Genomic DNA, 14,646 nt, shown 5'->3' with positions numbered 1-14,646 from the left:
GTCTGCCGACTTTCCAGTTCCAATATGCAGTCAACGCACACTATGTAAGCTACATACAGTCCTAGATAACTTCTTTGTTTCTTTTATTAGTGTTCTTGGACAGCCTGAGACAAATGCACCGCTTCCAGCGCCAACCACGAAGTCTCTCCCTCTGTCCTGCCAAGCTGCAGGCCCACGACTGCCGACAGCATCACTGCCCAAAGGATGTGGTTCCCAAGCAAATGGGTATGTCGAAGATAGCTTTCTAGCAAATGTCCTGCGTTATCACTCAGTGATTGTAGTTCGGTAAATAAAGCAGAGAATACGATAGATAAACATACTTTTTGGTTTGTTCCTGCAGGGGGTTGTTGCCAACCTCATTACTTGCCCCCTTACCAAATCACTCCGCTTCGTCGGCACCAGTACTGAGCCGACGAGTTCCCTCATCGATTCCCCACTCTCACACTGGCCAGCAGTCACCTCTCACTACATCGCTGCCTCATGGGCACTCTCCCTCTGGAAGTGGGTATGCTAAAAAACTGTTTCTAGCCATCAACTTCCAATCGTCAATATTCAGTAATTATGATTCAGGAATCCAAACAAAGACGACAGAAAAACATGTGTTTTTGTTCTTTCAGGGGTTTGTTAATAAGATCTTCAACTCCCCCCATATCAACTCGCTCTACCTCATCGGTACCATTACCGGGCTACCAAGCTCACCCACCGATGCCCCACGGTTCCATTAGCCAACAGTCACCTCCCACGTCACCATTGACCCATGGGCACTCTTCCACGGGAAATGGGTACGTATCAAAAGTGTTTCTGGCGATGTAATTCAGTGATTCGTACAAAGACTTCCATAGATATATAATTTCAGTTTATGTCGGATCCCTACAGCGCATTGCTAGCCGACTCTCCAAACGCCTCTACTGGCTTATTGGCTGGATCGATCTCAGCGATTGCACCAGTCTCAACTGGCCATCGTACTCCCCAACCATTGTCTCTTTACAGTGCTACAGGCTGGCAATCAGCGGTGAGGACATCCCACTCGAACGTGCCATCTTTTCAACAAAATCGGTACGTTTAAAATCTTTTCCCTCTATCTCGCAAAAAAGTAAAATGTTTATGAAGAACAATCCCTCAGTACACAGTGCTCCGTAATGGTAACTTGCAAAGAAGCCACTGATGTCATGGCCTTTTGACAAGCTTATGCAGCATATGCACAATGTTGACCTGACAAATCGTAGATGATTCTGGATGATGATTAAGGAATTGGACGTCCTGCCAATTATCAAATCCAGTAATGGTTATTTGGTAATTCACACGCAGACAACCACAGATATACTTCATTGTTTGTTTGATCCCAGTGATCCCTGTAACAGTGCACTGTTGGCCAACTCTCCCAACGCCTCTGCTGCCTTACCGGCTGGGTTGGTCTCATCGATTGCGCCGGTCTCACCTGGCCAGCAATGTCCCTTGCCACTGCCTCCTTACAAAGCAACAGGTCAACAATCAGCGGTGAGGTCATCCCAGCTGATTGTGCCTTCTTTGCAAACAAATGGGCAAGTTCAAAATCTTTGCCCTAGTCAGTTAATATATTAAAAATGAAATTAATAACTTGAAAAAGATTCATATTTCTCTAAACAATCAATCTGTCGGTACACATTGCTTCGAAATAATCTCTAAAGGAGGCAGTGATGTCCTGGCCTGTTGACATAGGGATGATGGACCTGAACAAAAATTTGCTGATCTTGGCCGATGACTAAGAGAATTTGACGTTCTTGTTTGCTCTCTTAGGGTGCAACTGCACTCGTCCCGACCAAGTCATCCAACTTCTTCACCTTCTCATCAGACACCTACGCCGCCTCAAATACAGTCCCCAGCAACGCTGCCGCCGACATTTTATCCAGCACTGCCACCTGCCGTACCTCCCCAACTAAGCTTGCCAAACGATAGCAATGGAGATATTCTTGACATGGAGATATTCGGGACAAACAGATGAATTTTTAAGGCCTGCATAGCCTGGGTAGGCGTGGAGTAGTACAGTGCATCGAATTTGAGTCTGACACACGACAAGAGCCATTATGTGCCTGACATCACTCAAGTTTTAACCGCTCACATTCCATCATCCACTCACAGCCTCACAATCAGCACCAGGGGGGTGGGTCGATGTACACATCTGATGGTAATTTATAACTCTAGCTGTATAGAAAAACATGAACATATAGTTCATAGTTAGCCGCGCCTCTATATGGAACTTTGTGTTGAGTTTTGTTAATCTTAGATATTGCGCGTCCCTAGTCTGGCTCCCGGAGGACTGAGGACCCCCAACGACTCTTGATAAAATCTATTAGGTCACCCATCATCCACGGCTAAATGATTAATTAATGACGCAACATGTCATCATGGTAGCCAGAAGCCTAATTTGGGTCACGGTCGTTTATGGCTGGATTCCTTCTTGTTTATTTATTTTACCTGCCCCTTCAATCGAACGAGAACAGTCAGATTCCTCTGGCCTGTGAACCAGTCTAGCGCATTTCGAGTCTATTTCGTATATTTTATAAGTCAATCTTGATATTTGCAATAGACGGAACATCTATTTTGTGAAATTTTGTGAAATTTTGTGAAATTATAGAATTACTGCAATGAGCATAAAAACTCATCTTCTGCACATTAATTCCCTGTACAGTATTTGCGCACCACAATAAACTGGGTTTAGTACCTCACAAATAATAAATGACAGCATTTGATTCCTTAACATAGAATTATTGCAGCATAAATCATTTAATTTTTTTTATCAAAAAATTATTTGTATTGTGCAACATACCTAGCTGGTGGGTAAGCTGATTGCTTCACAGGATGACTGGATGGTGGGTGGGCTGAATTGGTTCTCAAGATGACTGATTGGTTGGTAGGCTGATTAGTTCACAAGATGACTGGCTAGTGGGTAGGCTGACTGGTTCACAAGATGACTGGCTGGTGGGTAGGCTGATTGGTTGAGACAGGATAAAGGATGAAGCTACTCATCACACCAGCTGATCGATGACAATGAACAGAATGTAGTACATGTATCTGTCAGTGTGCTCATCGTTGATCACAAACACCTTCCACAAATTGAACGCCTGAAGACATAAAAACATGAAGTTAACTTCACAGACAGCACAGCAAAATAACAATATTGGGGACAATTAACGCATGGTTTGCTTTACTAGCAATGGGGACAGTCCAGTGATTTGTCACTGTACACAACTGTACAACGGTGTGGCTCAGACCAAATGACTTCAAGAGCACTTAAATATTGAGATTTGCTATGTTATCTGGACTTCATGTCAGGGCAGACATGTTTGGGGAAATAAGCAATATGTGAATCACTGGTCAGGCAAGGGGGTGCGGCCTTCTCGGACAACACTCCTCCAACAAACCCAACCTTCTATTGAATGGAGTTTTGCAACAGTAAGGTTGAAATCAACATGGCCACATCTACCACTTCTTTTGCACCTGTGGAGCTGTCTGTTAAAAGGTGTTCTGGGTATAAAGCCATTTGAAAGGCAGCACCCGCGAGACGTGAACAGAATGGAGTCAGGGGGTCTGTCCTCACCTGTAAGACCATCCAAGTGAGCTGTGCCAGACAGGAAAAGTGGATCAGCACCCTTAGGGTAGCACAGGAGGGTGCAGAGACAGAGCTACTCACATACGCTGAGATGACAAAGATGATCTGAGGAGAGAACAGGTGGACAGGTTATTTTCCAATTAATATCAATCCTAGCTCCCTCAGAACTCTTGCTAGGAATCTCACTCAATCTGAGGAGAGAACAGCTGGAAAGATCAATATGCCAATAAATATCTCTGAGTTCTTTGATTATTTAAAATCCTCCACTGAACAGGGAATCGTCCACTGTGCAGGGAATCCTCCACTGTGCAGGGAATTCTCCACTGTGCAGGGAATCCTCCACTGTGCAGGGAATCCTCCACTGTGCAGAGAACTAATGGCAAAGTCTTTGAACTTCAGCATCAGGCAAGGTAACACTCGCTTGGCTCTATCTTCCTACATCCTACGAAATCTTCCAAACTTCTTACTGGTTTCTTTGAAGGATCTGGAAGACCAAAGCTTAAGATTTGAGCTCTCCTACTTTCCTGTGGGCATCTGTTGGAAAGAACCACCTTGGAATCACTGATACTCCATTTGGTTTGATACTAGATACAGTTGATCTTACCTGGCCAAGTTCATGGATTTTTTCTCCCAAATTTCAAAACAGCATCAGGCATAAAGCACATCTATAAATGTTGTTGTTACCTGGAGTGACATGGCGGCCATGCACATATGCATGAAAAGCTTGGCCGAGAACATGGAGAAGACTGAGCAATGTTGGCACACAACAGGCCCACCTGCACAGAGAGAATGAAACAAGTCCTTCATGACTTCTTGAAGATGACGCAGCTGGCTCCGAGGGGGGGTCACCTGAGCGTCATTGGTGTAGATGCAGTATTAAAGTGACAAGGCTGCACAACCTGGTGAAACTCTGCTTTGCCCCTTTGATGGCTACAGACTAAAGCTGAGCAAAAAATACGAGCACAAAATGTAAGCAGGTGGGTTTTTCTTCCCAAAATTAAGTTGGCCATTCAACTAGAATGTCAGTAAAACTTTTAGGAATGCCCAATCATATTTAGAAATCAGTAAAACTGTTAGAAATTCCCAATCATAATTAGAAATCAGTACAACTTTTAGGAATGCCCAATCATATTTAGAATCAGTAAAAGTTGTAGGAATACCCGATCATATTTAGAAAGCCTATCAATACCTGGAAAGTAGAGATTTATTTACACCCAGGCCTAGTAGATATTCATCAGCTGACTGAGCAGGTTGCTAGGCAATTTCCTCCCCCCCCCGCACGACCATCTAAATGGTATCCATGACAACGGCCAGCTGCTCCTTGGTCACCTGGCCCGTAGCTAGCCCTGCCATGCTCCACCATGCCCAGGAGGATGTTGTAGATGTTGTCGTCACTCAGGCCAATGAGAGCGCTGTAGTGGTTGTCCCAGATATCAGACAATCTGCTTGTCTTCCAAGAGGGTGATGCTGGCTGCTGTGCTGGGTGTGGACAACGGCCCCACCGGTAGCCCCCGTCAACAAACATGCACAGTCACTGGTCGGCTGGGCATGTCACCATGCCCTGCACTTCCCCGAGTTGTGTGTAGAGATCAGCATCATTGGTGATGTCTCCGATGGGACTGTGCATCGCTGACCACTCCACCTGAAATTTACATAATCTTCCTGCTCACAAAACTTTATTTTTTCCAGACGTTCAAAGTGAGTCATGCTTTTCAGCAAAACTTAAAGAGTAATTTATTTAATGCAAATGATGGCTAAGGGGAGACTTAGCGGGACTTCACCAAAGAAAGCCTGCCCTCTTTCGAGTGTGAGCGTAACAAAAGGCTGGGTATCCTTGATTCTTGCTCAAAGCTGATCACTCCGTTGAAGTTGTCACTCACGACGATGGAGAAGTGAGTGAACCCCAGAACATGGGGAAACAGCAAATGAAATATTTAAGGTTAAAAAGATGTAAAGTAGAAGAAACTGGTGTTGAAGTCGACTCCATCATGAGCCCTTTCACAAGACCGAGCACAAGCGTGAGGTGAACCGTTGCGAAGGGGATGCCTGTGTGTGACAGCTTGCATGTAGTTGAGTAGCATGTGACTGGATGACTTTTTGGGGACTTCTGGTGGATTCATGGGTCTATTGGGGTAAGGGGTGGCACTTCACCCCCCAAAAAGGAGGAAAAAGAAAAGATGAACAAAAAACTTCAAGGGAAGTTGCAAGATTAAAATCACAACTTCCCTTTAAAAACTTTGAAATGTACCCCTTCTACCATACACACAATGTAGTTCATCGATTTGTTGGTGAGTGCTTTGTAGCCCAACCAGAAAGAAATCTTGCTCTCATTGTGAAGAAAATACAGGCAAAGCCAATGGACGGACTCAACTACAACGTTGACAGAAACATAACACTAAACAACGTCGTAACACCAGATATAAAGCCCAATTTACAGAATCGGTACTAAATTTTTTCACTTTACATTTTACTCCAAAACTCCATCTATTACATATCAATTCCTTGGCGCTCATTTTCAACGCGCCGCTGAACGTCGCAGCTTGCAATTGTCCACACAGAAATACCCTTGAAAAATCAGTGCTCATTTCTAGTTTTTCTTCCATAGCCCAGAAACGCGTCAAACACTTGCTTCCTTAACTGAGTATTATGAACTTCAGATACATTTCTTTTGAAAAATCTTTATAATTTGGCAAAATTCATTCATTTAACGCCATCATTTTTTAGTTCAACACTGGAGTTTTGTGTAAATTCACCGTTTAAGCTCTCTTTCTGCTTAACTTCCCAACTTCAACCCACTGTAACTCTGGCTAGCTCCATCCTTTGACCTCCTCAATCGCAGGGTAGTTTCTTCAATTCATTAGCTAACTTTCCATGTGAAAATTTTTTTGATTGGCCACTATTCCACCCCGTCTTTATGGAAACAAAGTTTTGCTTCCAATGAAATAACAGTTTAGATTGCGCATGTATGTGTGCACGGCGTACGTATACCGCACGTGCGTGCATGTGGTGGCCACGTTGCATCAAGACAGTAAAAATTCGCAGGTGCATGGGATAAACTGTGTTAGTAAGTCCTCTTTATATGATTAAAATCCCTGTGCTTTTTCAACTACCACATATTCCTAAGAGCAACTGCTTTTACAATGAAGTTAACGTAAAAGGAACATGGGTGTCAGAGTCTTGTACCTGTTGCTGCATGTAACACATTGCACAATACTGTATGGGTCTGCCCTATCTGTCAATTGGTATCGTCTGTTTTGTCTGGGTACGGTTTGGGCAGTTCTGTTTACACAAGGCTCAAGGCTAAAGAGAAAAAGATAAGTACATGAATGTAGGCACAGTAGTTTTTGGAGGAGCGCTTTATGTATTGGAAGGAATTGATATGATCTCATCAAACGAGGTGCACAATCATACTGATCGCTGGTCCTACCTTCAGTCCACCTGTCGCCTTGGCCCTGGGTGATGCGCACCCCTCCTATGAAGTCTGCCAGTGAGAAAACTTCAGACTTGCTACATGTACTTGCTTCTGAAGAATTAAGACAAAAGCCATTTTCAAAATGATGATACTTACAAACCTGTAGTAACTTAAACCGTGTGACATGGAGTTGTGGATGATTGATTCAGAAACCATCTCACAAATTTGGCAAAACCATCTTTGCTTCCAAATAAGCTCTATCAAAACCTTAATTAGCCAAAAAACCCTAAAGTGTCACAGTGTGGTGTGGCAAGACTCACCCAGAATGCGATCTCCATGTCCACCTCTCGGTAGTCCAGACCGGCTGTGGCATGGGGTCTGTTCTGACACTATCCTAGCTGCCAGGGCTCTCCTCTACCAATGGTCCACACTCTGACCCGGCCTCCCCATGGGTGCCACCTGAAAAAAATTAAGGCAATTACATTTCAGGTTAATCATGTTAATAGAAATCAGCACTCCTTCCTGTGACGAAAAGCGCTCAGGCTGAACTAGGCCTAGTCCAAATTTTACAAAACTGGTGTCAGAAAATGACATATGTCATTGTATGTAGGCCCAGCATGAAAAACAATTATCTGAATATGGCAGCAAATTCGGGAAGAGAGTATAGCTATGGAAGGCCTACGAGGCCTGCATGATGAGGGGCAGACACATGTACAGTCGTCTGCCCTTTTTGGTGGGTTATTAAACATCTTGGGCCTACCTGCTCGTACCTGATCTCTGGATGTTCGGTGTGACATGCTTGAAAGTGGCCTTGCTCGCGCTCTCGGCTAGGCGGCTAGCCGGCTGTCTCGATATCAGCACGCCGTAGGGATCATTGCAACCCTAGTCACCTCAGAGACAGGGTACCTGGAGCTAGTTGGGCTGGTGCCTTGCAAGGGGGGGGGGGCACACTGTAAATCACATATACCGCTCGATTAGACAATTGTTCTGGCTAGCTTTGTTCTCTAGAATTCTTTCAAAAGTGTAGTTTCTCACGATTTGGAATGCAACAACATTTCTTGAAACAATAAAAGCGCTGTTGCTAAAAAGAGGAACAAGAAACAATCAATGTACTGGTGCCATGGAGGAAACTTGAAGTGCTTCGATTTTGGAAAAGTTCGCGTTGCTACGAAAAAGATGACGCTCGATTGAATAGGACTACTTTAATTCCATCAATCCGGCTCAGTTCAATGCTTGAGAGGACTCCTTTTATCAAGGCAGATTAGCCAACAACAGAGGGTGCAAGACCGTATTCCCAGAAAAGGCAACCCCCCCATAAAATTAACAAAACAGTTAAATGCTGCCCCATCCTCAGGGATTGCTACTTCTAGCACACTGCTAGACACCATGGAAACGAGACTGTGCAAACTTGTTTGTCAAGTGAATATAGTTAATTTGCTCGAGTGGCGCGTTTTTCAGTTTTTAAGACAACTAACAAGGAAGGCGAAACAGAATGAAGTAATGACCATTTTAAGAATTACATTTGGAACCAGATTGCATCTGCAAGAGAGCCGATATAACTGTTCCTAAGACCTATTTTTTTAATATGCAAAAAACACCGCCTATTATAATAAAATATATATTTTTTCAATAAGTCAATGCCCAGGAATTTAAGGATCTTTAAAACTTGTTCACCCTGAAGACCCAACATCGTTAATGGCAGAATATCGACGAGAATATGATATCAAATCAGTGCTCTGAAATATGTGATTGCCAGAGCACTGATTTGATATTATATTCTCGTCGATGTTATGATCACGGGGTCACGCAGCCCTTCCATATTTTTCTGATCGTTAATGGCAGGAATTTACGCCATGTTTTGTGACGTCACATTGGAGCGTGTATATGCAACCAAGGAAAACGCGCGCGTTCACTTGGAAGCGTTTGTGTTTGGCGTTGTAGTAACACAAATCAGACCCCTCACAGGTTTACGTGAGAACAGACGCTCTTGAAGCTATTGCAGCTTTCTATCAAGAATTCTGATCAGCTAGTCACTTCATTAGCCATTATTTTGCATATTGCCTGATTTTAAAGTTGTGCTCGTGTTTCCAATAAGTTACTTTAATTTTCCAGAGTTGTTCATTGTCGTTAAAAAGGAGATATGCCAGCAGATATGTCCCAAATCTTGGACAGAATATTCTGATCACACAAAATGCCCCAATTTTTGAGTTGTTCAAATATCTATCGTAAAAGAGCGGCACTTCATGTCTTAGGATTGCTAGCTTAGAGTAGCCCAGTGTAGCTTACTTGCTCCCTATTAGGGACATGTCCATCATTTTTGTTGCTTTTCGGCAACCCCTTTACAGGGAGTCATGGATATCAGTTTGATATCAATACACCACGGGCCAAAGGAGACGTGTGTGGATTGCGGTTTACCTGTAAGTAGGCTCTCTCCAATATTCTACACCCATTTCAAATTTGCAAGGTCTGAAGTTATTATTATTCCCTTAGTTAAGAAATAACATCATCAAGGTGGGGATTGGTATGACAACTGTCGAGTCAGTAATCATACCAGGAGCAGTTGCCGATGTTTTCAAAATATAACATCTTTTTGCAAAGATGCCATAACTAATACAAAAGTAAATGTCGCTCGAAGTATCACACAAAATACGGTCGTTTATTTACAGGTTAGTTCACGAACTTTAGATTATATTCAAAATTAAAACGCTTTGGTTGTCCTAAACTGTCATAATCCGCTGAAACTGCTTGGATTTTTCTTCAGACTGGGCTACTGAGTGATCATTACTCACACGGTGAGACATGTGTGGATTGTGGACTACCCTCAAGGAAATGTCCAGTAAGTGACTACAGTCAGTTTTGTATGATATCGGTTTACTCAATTTAGCTTTACTGATAGCCACGTCCAATTAGTTACAAAAGTGGTACATGGTTATATAAAGTAATCATTTCAAAGGGCTTTCAATATGAACTCTATCTAAAGCGTACAATTATTGTATGTTCAAACAGAACACGAAGGTTTTATCCTCAGTTTCATGGTAGCTCTACTTTTCATCTTTTCCAGCACTGGAGGTGCCCAAGGATTCGCCAATTACAAGGAAATGGGTAGAGAACATCAAAACATTTATCAGATATATCACCATTAAAATTGAACTGAAAGGAAACATACGTCAGCACATGATGATTTTTCTACTTTTTAGTGAGAGATCAGGATAAGTTATTTACAATTGACGTCTGCATACTTTCCAGTACCAATTTGCAGTCAATGCACACTATGTACATGTATGCTATATACAGTCCTAGATAACTTCTTTGTTTCTTTTATTAGTGTTCTTGGACAGCCTGAGACAAATGCACCGCTTCCAGCGCCACCCACAAAGTCTCTCCCTCCGTCCTGCCAAGCTGCAGGCCCACGACTGCCGACAGCATCACTGCCCAAAGGATGTGGTTCCCAAGCAAATGGGTATGTCGAAGATAGCTTTCTAGCAAATGTCCTGCGTTATCACTCAGTGTTTTTAGTTCGGTAAATAAAGCAGAGAATACGACAGATAAACGTACTTTTTGGTTTGTTCCTGCAGGGGGTTGTTGCCAACCTCATTACTTGCCTCCTTCCAAATCACTCTGCTTCGTCGGCACTAGTACTGAGCCGACGAGTTCCCTCATCGATTCCCCACTCTCACACTGGCCAGCAGTCACCTCCCACTACATCGCTGCCTCATGGGCACTCTCCCTCTGGAAGTGGGTATGTTAAAAAAACTGTTTCTAGCCATCAACTTCCAATCATCAATATTCAGTAATTATGATTCAGGAATATAAACAAAGACGACAGATAAACATGTGTTTTTGTTCTTTCAGGGGTTTGTTAACAAGATCTTCAACAGCCCCCACATCAACTCGCTCTACCTCATCGGTACCATTACCGGGCTACCAAGCTAACCCACTGATGTCCCACGGTTCCATTAGCCAGCAGTCGCCTCCCACGTCACCATTACCCCATGGGCACTCTTCCACGTGAAATGGGTATGTATCAAACGTGTTTCTGGCGATGAATTCAGTAATTCGCACAAAAGCTTCCATAGATACATAATTTTAGTTTATGTCGGATCCCTACATCGCATTGCTAGCCCACTCTCCAAACGCCTCTACTGGCTTATCGGCTGGATCGATCTCAGCGATTGCACCAGTCTAAACTGGCCATCATACTCCCCAACCATTGTCTCTTTACAGTGCTACAGGCCAGCAATCAGCGGTGAGGACATCCCACTCGAATGCGCCATCTTTGCAACGAAATCGGTACGTTTAAAATCTTTTCCTTGTATTCCACAAAGAGTAAAATGTTTATGAAGAACAATCTCTCGGTACACAGTGCTCCGTAATGGTAACTTGCAAAGAAGCCAGTGATGTCAAGGCCTTTTGACAAGCATATGCAGCATATGCACAATGTTGACCTGACAAATCGTAGGTGATCCTGGATGACGATTAAGGAAATGGACGTCCTGCCAATTATCAATTTCAGTAATGGTTATTCAGTAGTTCACATGCAGACAGTCACAGATATACTTCATTGTTTGTTTGATCCCAATGATCCCTACAGTGCACTGCTTACCAACTCTCCTAATGCCTCTGCTGCTGTACCGGCTGGATCGGTCCCATCAATTGCGCCGGTCTCACCTAGCCAGCAATGTCCCTTGCCACTGCCTCCTTACAAAGCAACAGGTCAACAATCAGCGGTGAGGTCATCCCAGCTGATTGTGCCTTCTTTGCAAACAAATGGGCAAGTTCAAAATCTTTGCCCTAGTCAGTTAATATATTAAAAATGAAATTAATAACTTGAAAAAAGATTCATATTTCTCTAAACAATCAATCTGTCGGTACACATTGCTTCGAAATAATCTCTAAAGGAGGCAGTGATGTCCTGGCCTGTTGACATAGGGATGTTGGACCTGAACAACAATTTGCTGATCTTGGCCGATGACTAAGAGAATTTGACGTTCTTGTTTGCTCTCTTAGGGTGCAACTGCACTCGTCCAGACCAAGTCATCCAACTTCTTCACCTTCTCATCAGACACCTACGCCGCCTCAAATACAGTCCCCAGCAACGCTGCCGCCGACATTTCATCCAGCACTGCCACCTGCCGTACCTCTCCAACTGAGCTTGCCAACAATAGCTATGGAGATATTCTTGCCGCCAATGAACATGGTGGTCCCAAGGATAGACCTGAGAGAGTTGTGACATCTGGGTCATCTTGGGCAGCGGTGCTTTTGGAACTGTTCATCTAGAAACATTCCATGGAAACAGAGTGGCCGTTCAATGCGTTAGGGCAATAACAGATCTAGACCGACTTCCCGTCCTGAGGGAGGCGAGGGCAATGGGCCTTCTTTCAGGGCATCCGTCATTCCCTTTCTTTTTTGGCCTGGCAGTGGCTGGCCACCACCAAGGACTTGTAATGGAATTCATTGGAAATTCCATTACTGGCCAGTTGCTGACCTTGGCGGATGCCCTGGAAGGGCTCAACCGTATACATCTTGCCCCGTCTTCCTGGCGCCGCATCGCACTGGATGTGCTGGACGGTCTATGATACATGCACGACAGGGGTCTCCTTCATACCGACCGTAAAACTGATAACATTTTGGTCCGTGATGTTGGGGGCTCCTGGTGTGTGTGTATTATTGACGTGGGGTTGTGTACCCTGGTGAGCCATCCTCGGGTACACTACCTCACCTCAGCACAGAAGGCGCGATGGCGGCGCTATCACGTGCACATCGCCCCAGAGCTGGTGGAGGATGCTGCACCACAGACCCAGCTGAGTGATGTTTTCCAGATGGGTCTGGTGCTGCATTTCATCGGCCTCTGGGACGGTGTGCCTGTCATGATTCCACTTGCCAAATGGTGTTTGCGGCGGAACCCCCAGATGCAGCCATCAACGGCCGTACTCCGTCTTATGTTGGTTGGTATAGTCTAATAACTTTTGATATGCTTAGTTCCTTCTTAGACACGAGGGAATATGTATAAATAAAGAAGCATACGGAGAAAGACCTGACTTAATCAATTTTTGAAAGAGCTTTGAACTACGTTTAAATTTGCAGGCAAATTTAGTAAATCCCATGATGGATTTCTTTTTGGCAATATGAAAATAAAAATTTTAGAATTATTTCTTGTTCCTGGCATTTACCCATTTTGAGCTGCATTATTATATTGAAAAAGCATGTGACTCGTGCAGGAACAACATAAATAGCCACTTAATTTTTTTGCACATGCAGTACTGTAAAAATGGAATGGAATTTCATGCTTTCTTTTCCTTATGGTTCGGGAAAGGTTACCTTCTTGCTATATTTCCACTTTTTCCCTGGTACTCAAAATCGCTTGTGTTCCAGTATGAATTACTCGTTAACAATTATCACTGAGGACAGAGTTTTCCCATCTGTCCTTTGGTTTGGGATGAAGTTACGCCCTCTGAAGAGGAAAGCTGGTAGTCCAACACTAAAATGATACGAACTAATGATTTGCAATTGTCTGTCGCTTAGCCAAGGTCCTTTAATAAGTAAAATTAGTAGCCAAAACAGTACTTTTGATTTTGAAGTACATACATTTCATGACCTGGACTGGTCGTTAGCTGTTTTAGTTGGTTTTTAATTAATGTTGGCCCTGGGGATTTGCGAAAACATCCTAAATTTAGACAAACAAGGGACTTCAATTGAATAAAACGGTTGTCTTTAGACCACTTCCTTGAATTTCTAATTCTGGTCTTCTAGGCTGAGCACATATTTTGCTAAGTTTACATTGACGCTTTTATGTGTGTGAAAAACAAGAGTGATCATCTAGAGTAATGTGAAAGTTGAAGAGAAAGTTGATCCAACATTTTTACGTATTAAAGCATCGGTCAACCCTTAATCACTGTTCCCAGCAAAGGTTACAAAAACTTTTGCTCAATCAAAAGTGCCAATTTTAATTTCATATCACGTAATACTGTACAGTAGATCAAATTGTGGATCTTAGGAAAATAAATTGTGAAAGCTTAAAAAAACAATATATGGAATACTTTATCTGAAAAGGTTATTTTTAATGACTTTGAAAATGTTAGTATGAAGTTTTGGAAACTTTAAAGATGTGCTTCAGCGGATGTACCGTGTATTCAGAATTTATTCAAAACAAGTTTTGCTAGCATTACTTTCAAAAATGTTCTTCAAAAAATGAAGCTGCCAAAATAAAGCAAAATCAAACCAGAAGCTATTTCACTTGTTATAGCACGCTTCAAAACTTGCTGGATTTTAGCTTAATTTAACTTAAATCATTATCAACGGGAATGTTTAGTATCAAAAGGAAATAATTCGACAACAAGGTAGTTAAGTTCATATAACAAAGCGGACAGATAATAATTGCTAAAAAGTGTAATTATGTATACAATAATCATGAAACATTCAGAAGACGTGAGAGTCTCCCCAGATGAAACTTGAACTTCCAATAAATATTTTCTTTGTTCACCTTTCATCTCCTTGCCTCTACCGGGTCCCTGTTAATTGCACTGCACACTATGCTGTGGAGCCCATTCTTGCAGTGAACATTTTGGTGACAAATTGAGCATCATTGGAAAGCTGAAATCATGACAGTTATAACAGTGTTAAAATTAATTTCCTATCTTCTTTCATG

At 42.9% G+C, this 14,646-nt stretch overlaps 2 protein-coding genes and 1 long non-coding RNA gene across 11 annotated transcripts in view; 2 read left to right on the top strand and 1 right to left on the bottom strand.

Annotated features, from left to right (window-relative positions):
* Positions 1-91: 91 nt before the first annotated feature.
* On the top strand, positions 92-1,935 carry LOC147799185 (uncharacterized). Its single transcript, XR_015425278.1, has 2 exons — positions 92-225; positions 1,777-1,935. It is a non-coding gene; the product is annotated as an uncharacterized LOC147799185 (long non-coding RNA).
* A 155-nt stretch (positions 1,936-2,090) lies between these two features.
* Positions 2,091-14,646, bottom strand: part of LOC110988735 (uncharacterized) — a 46,231-nt gene continuing 33,675 nt past the window's right edge. Inside the window, exons 1-8 of one of the 8 annotated variants that reach the window (XR_015425272.1) lie at positions 7,762-8,772; positions 7,322-7,460; positions 7,017-7,112; positions 4,779-5,231; positions 4,274-4,532; positions 3,578-3,694; positions 2,807-3,101; positions 2,091-2,181 (exon numbers count right to left, since the gene is read on the bottom strand). The gene's annotated coding sequence lies outside the window, so the exon portion shown is untranslated. The other 7 variants (XR_015425271.1, XR_015425276.1, XR_015425273.1 and 4 more) reach the window with 7 other exon arrangements.
* LOC147799184 (uncharacterized) lies at positions 8,970-14,485 on the top strand. Of its 2 annotated transcripts, XM_087137027.1 has the most exons (5): positions 8,970-9,418; positions 9,763-9,837; positions 10,063-10,103; positions 10,329-10,461; positions 12,009-14,485. In XM_087137027.1, exons 2-5 carry the CDS (start codon positions 9,801-9,803, stop codon positions 12,149-12,151), a joined length of 354 nt encoding a protein of 117 aa, XP_086993153.1. In that variant the 5' UTR covers positions 8,970-9,418; positions 9,763-9,800; the 3' UTR covers positions 12,152-14,485. The 2 variants fall into 2 exon arrangements, with proteins under 2 accessions (XP_086993153.1, XP_086993155.1); XM_087137029.1 differs by having other exon boundaries at positions 9,763-10,103; positions 10,327-10,461.

The sequence above is a fragment of the Acanthaster planci genome, linkage group LG05 (assembly GCF_054643075.1).
Source record: "Acanthaster planci isolate LZ-2023a linkage group LG05, COTS_SCS, whole genome shotgun sequence".
NCBI lineage: Eukaryota > Metazoa > Echinodermata > Asteroidea > Valvatida > Acanthasteridae > Acanthaster > Acanthaster planci.
This window is presented reverse-complemented; position numbering and strand designations above follow the sequence as displayed.

Bases quoted from the DNA above. Each gene is read 5' to 3' on its own strand.
- LOC147799184 (XM_087137027.1), top strand. From the start codon at position 9,801: ATGTGTGGATTGTGGACTACCCTCAAGGAAATGTCCA. The intron at 10,104-10,328 runs GTAGAGAACATC...CTTTTATTAGTG, and splicing joins CGCCAATTACAAGGAAATGG to TTCTTGGACAGCCTGAGACA. The intron at 10,462-12,008 runs GTATGTCGAAGA...TTGCTCTCTTAG, and splicing joins TGTGGTTCCCAAGCAAATGG to GGTGCAACTGCACTCGTCCA.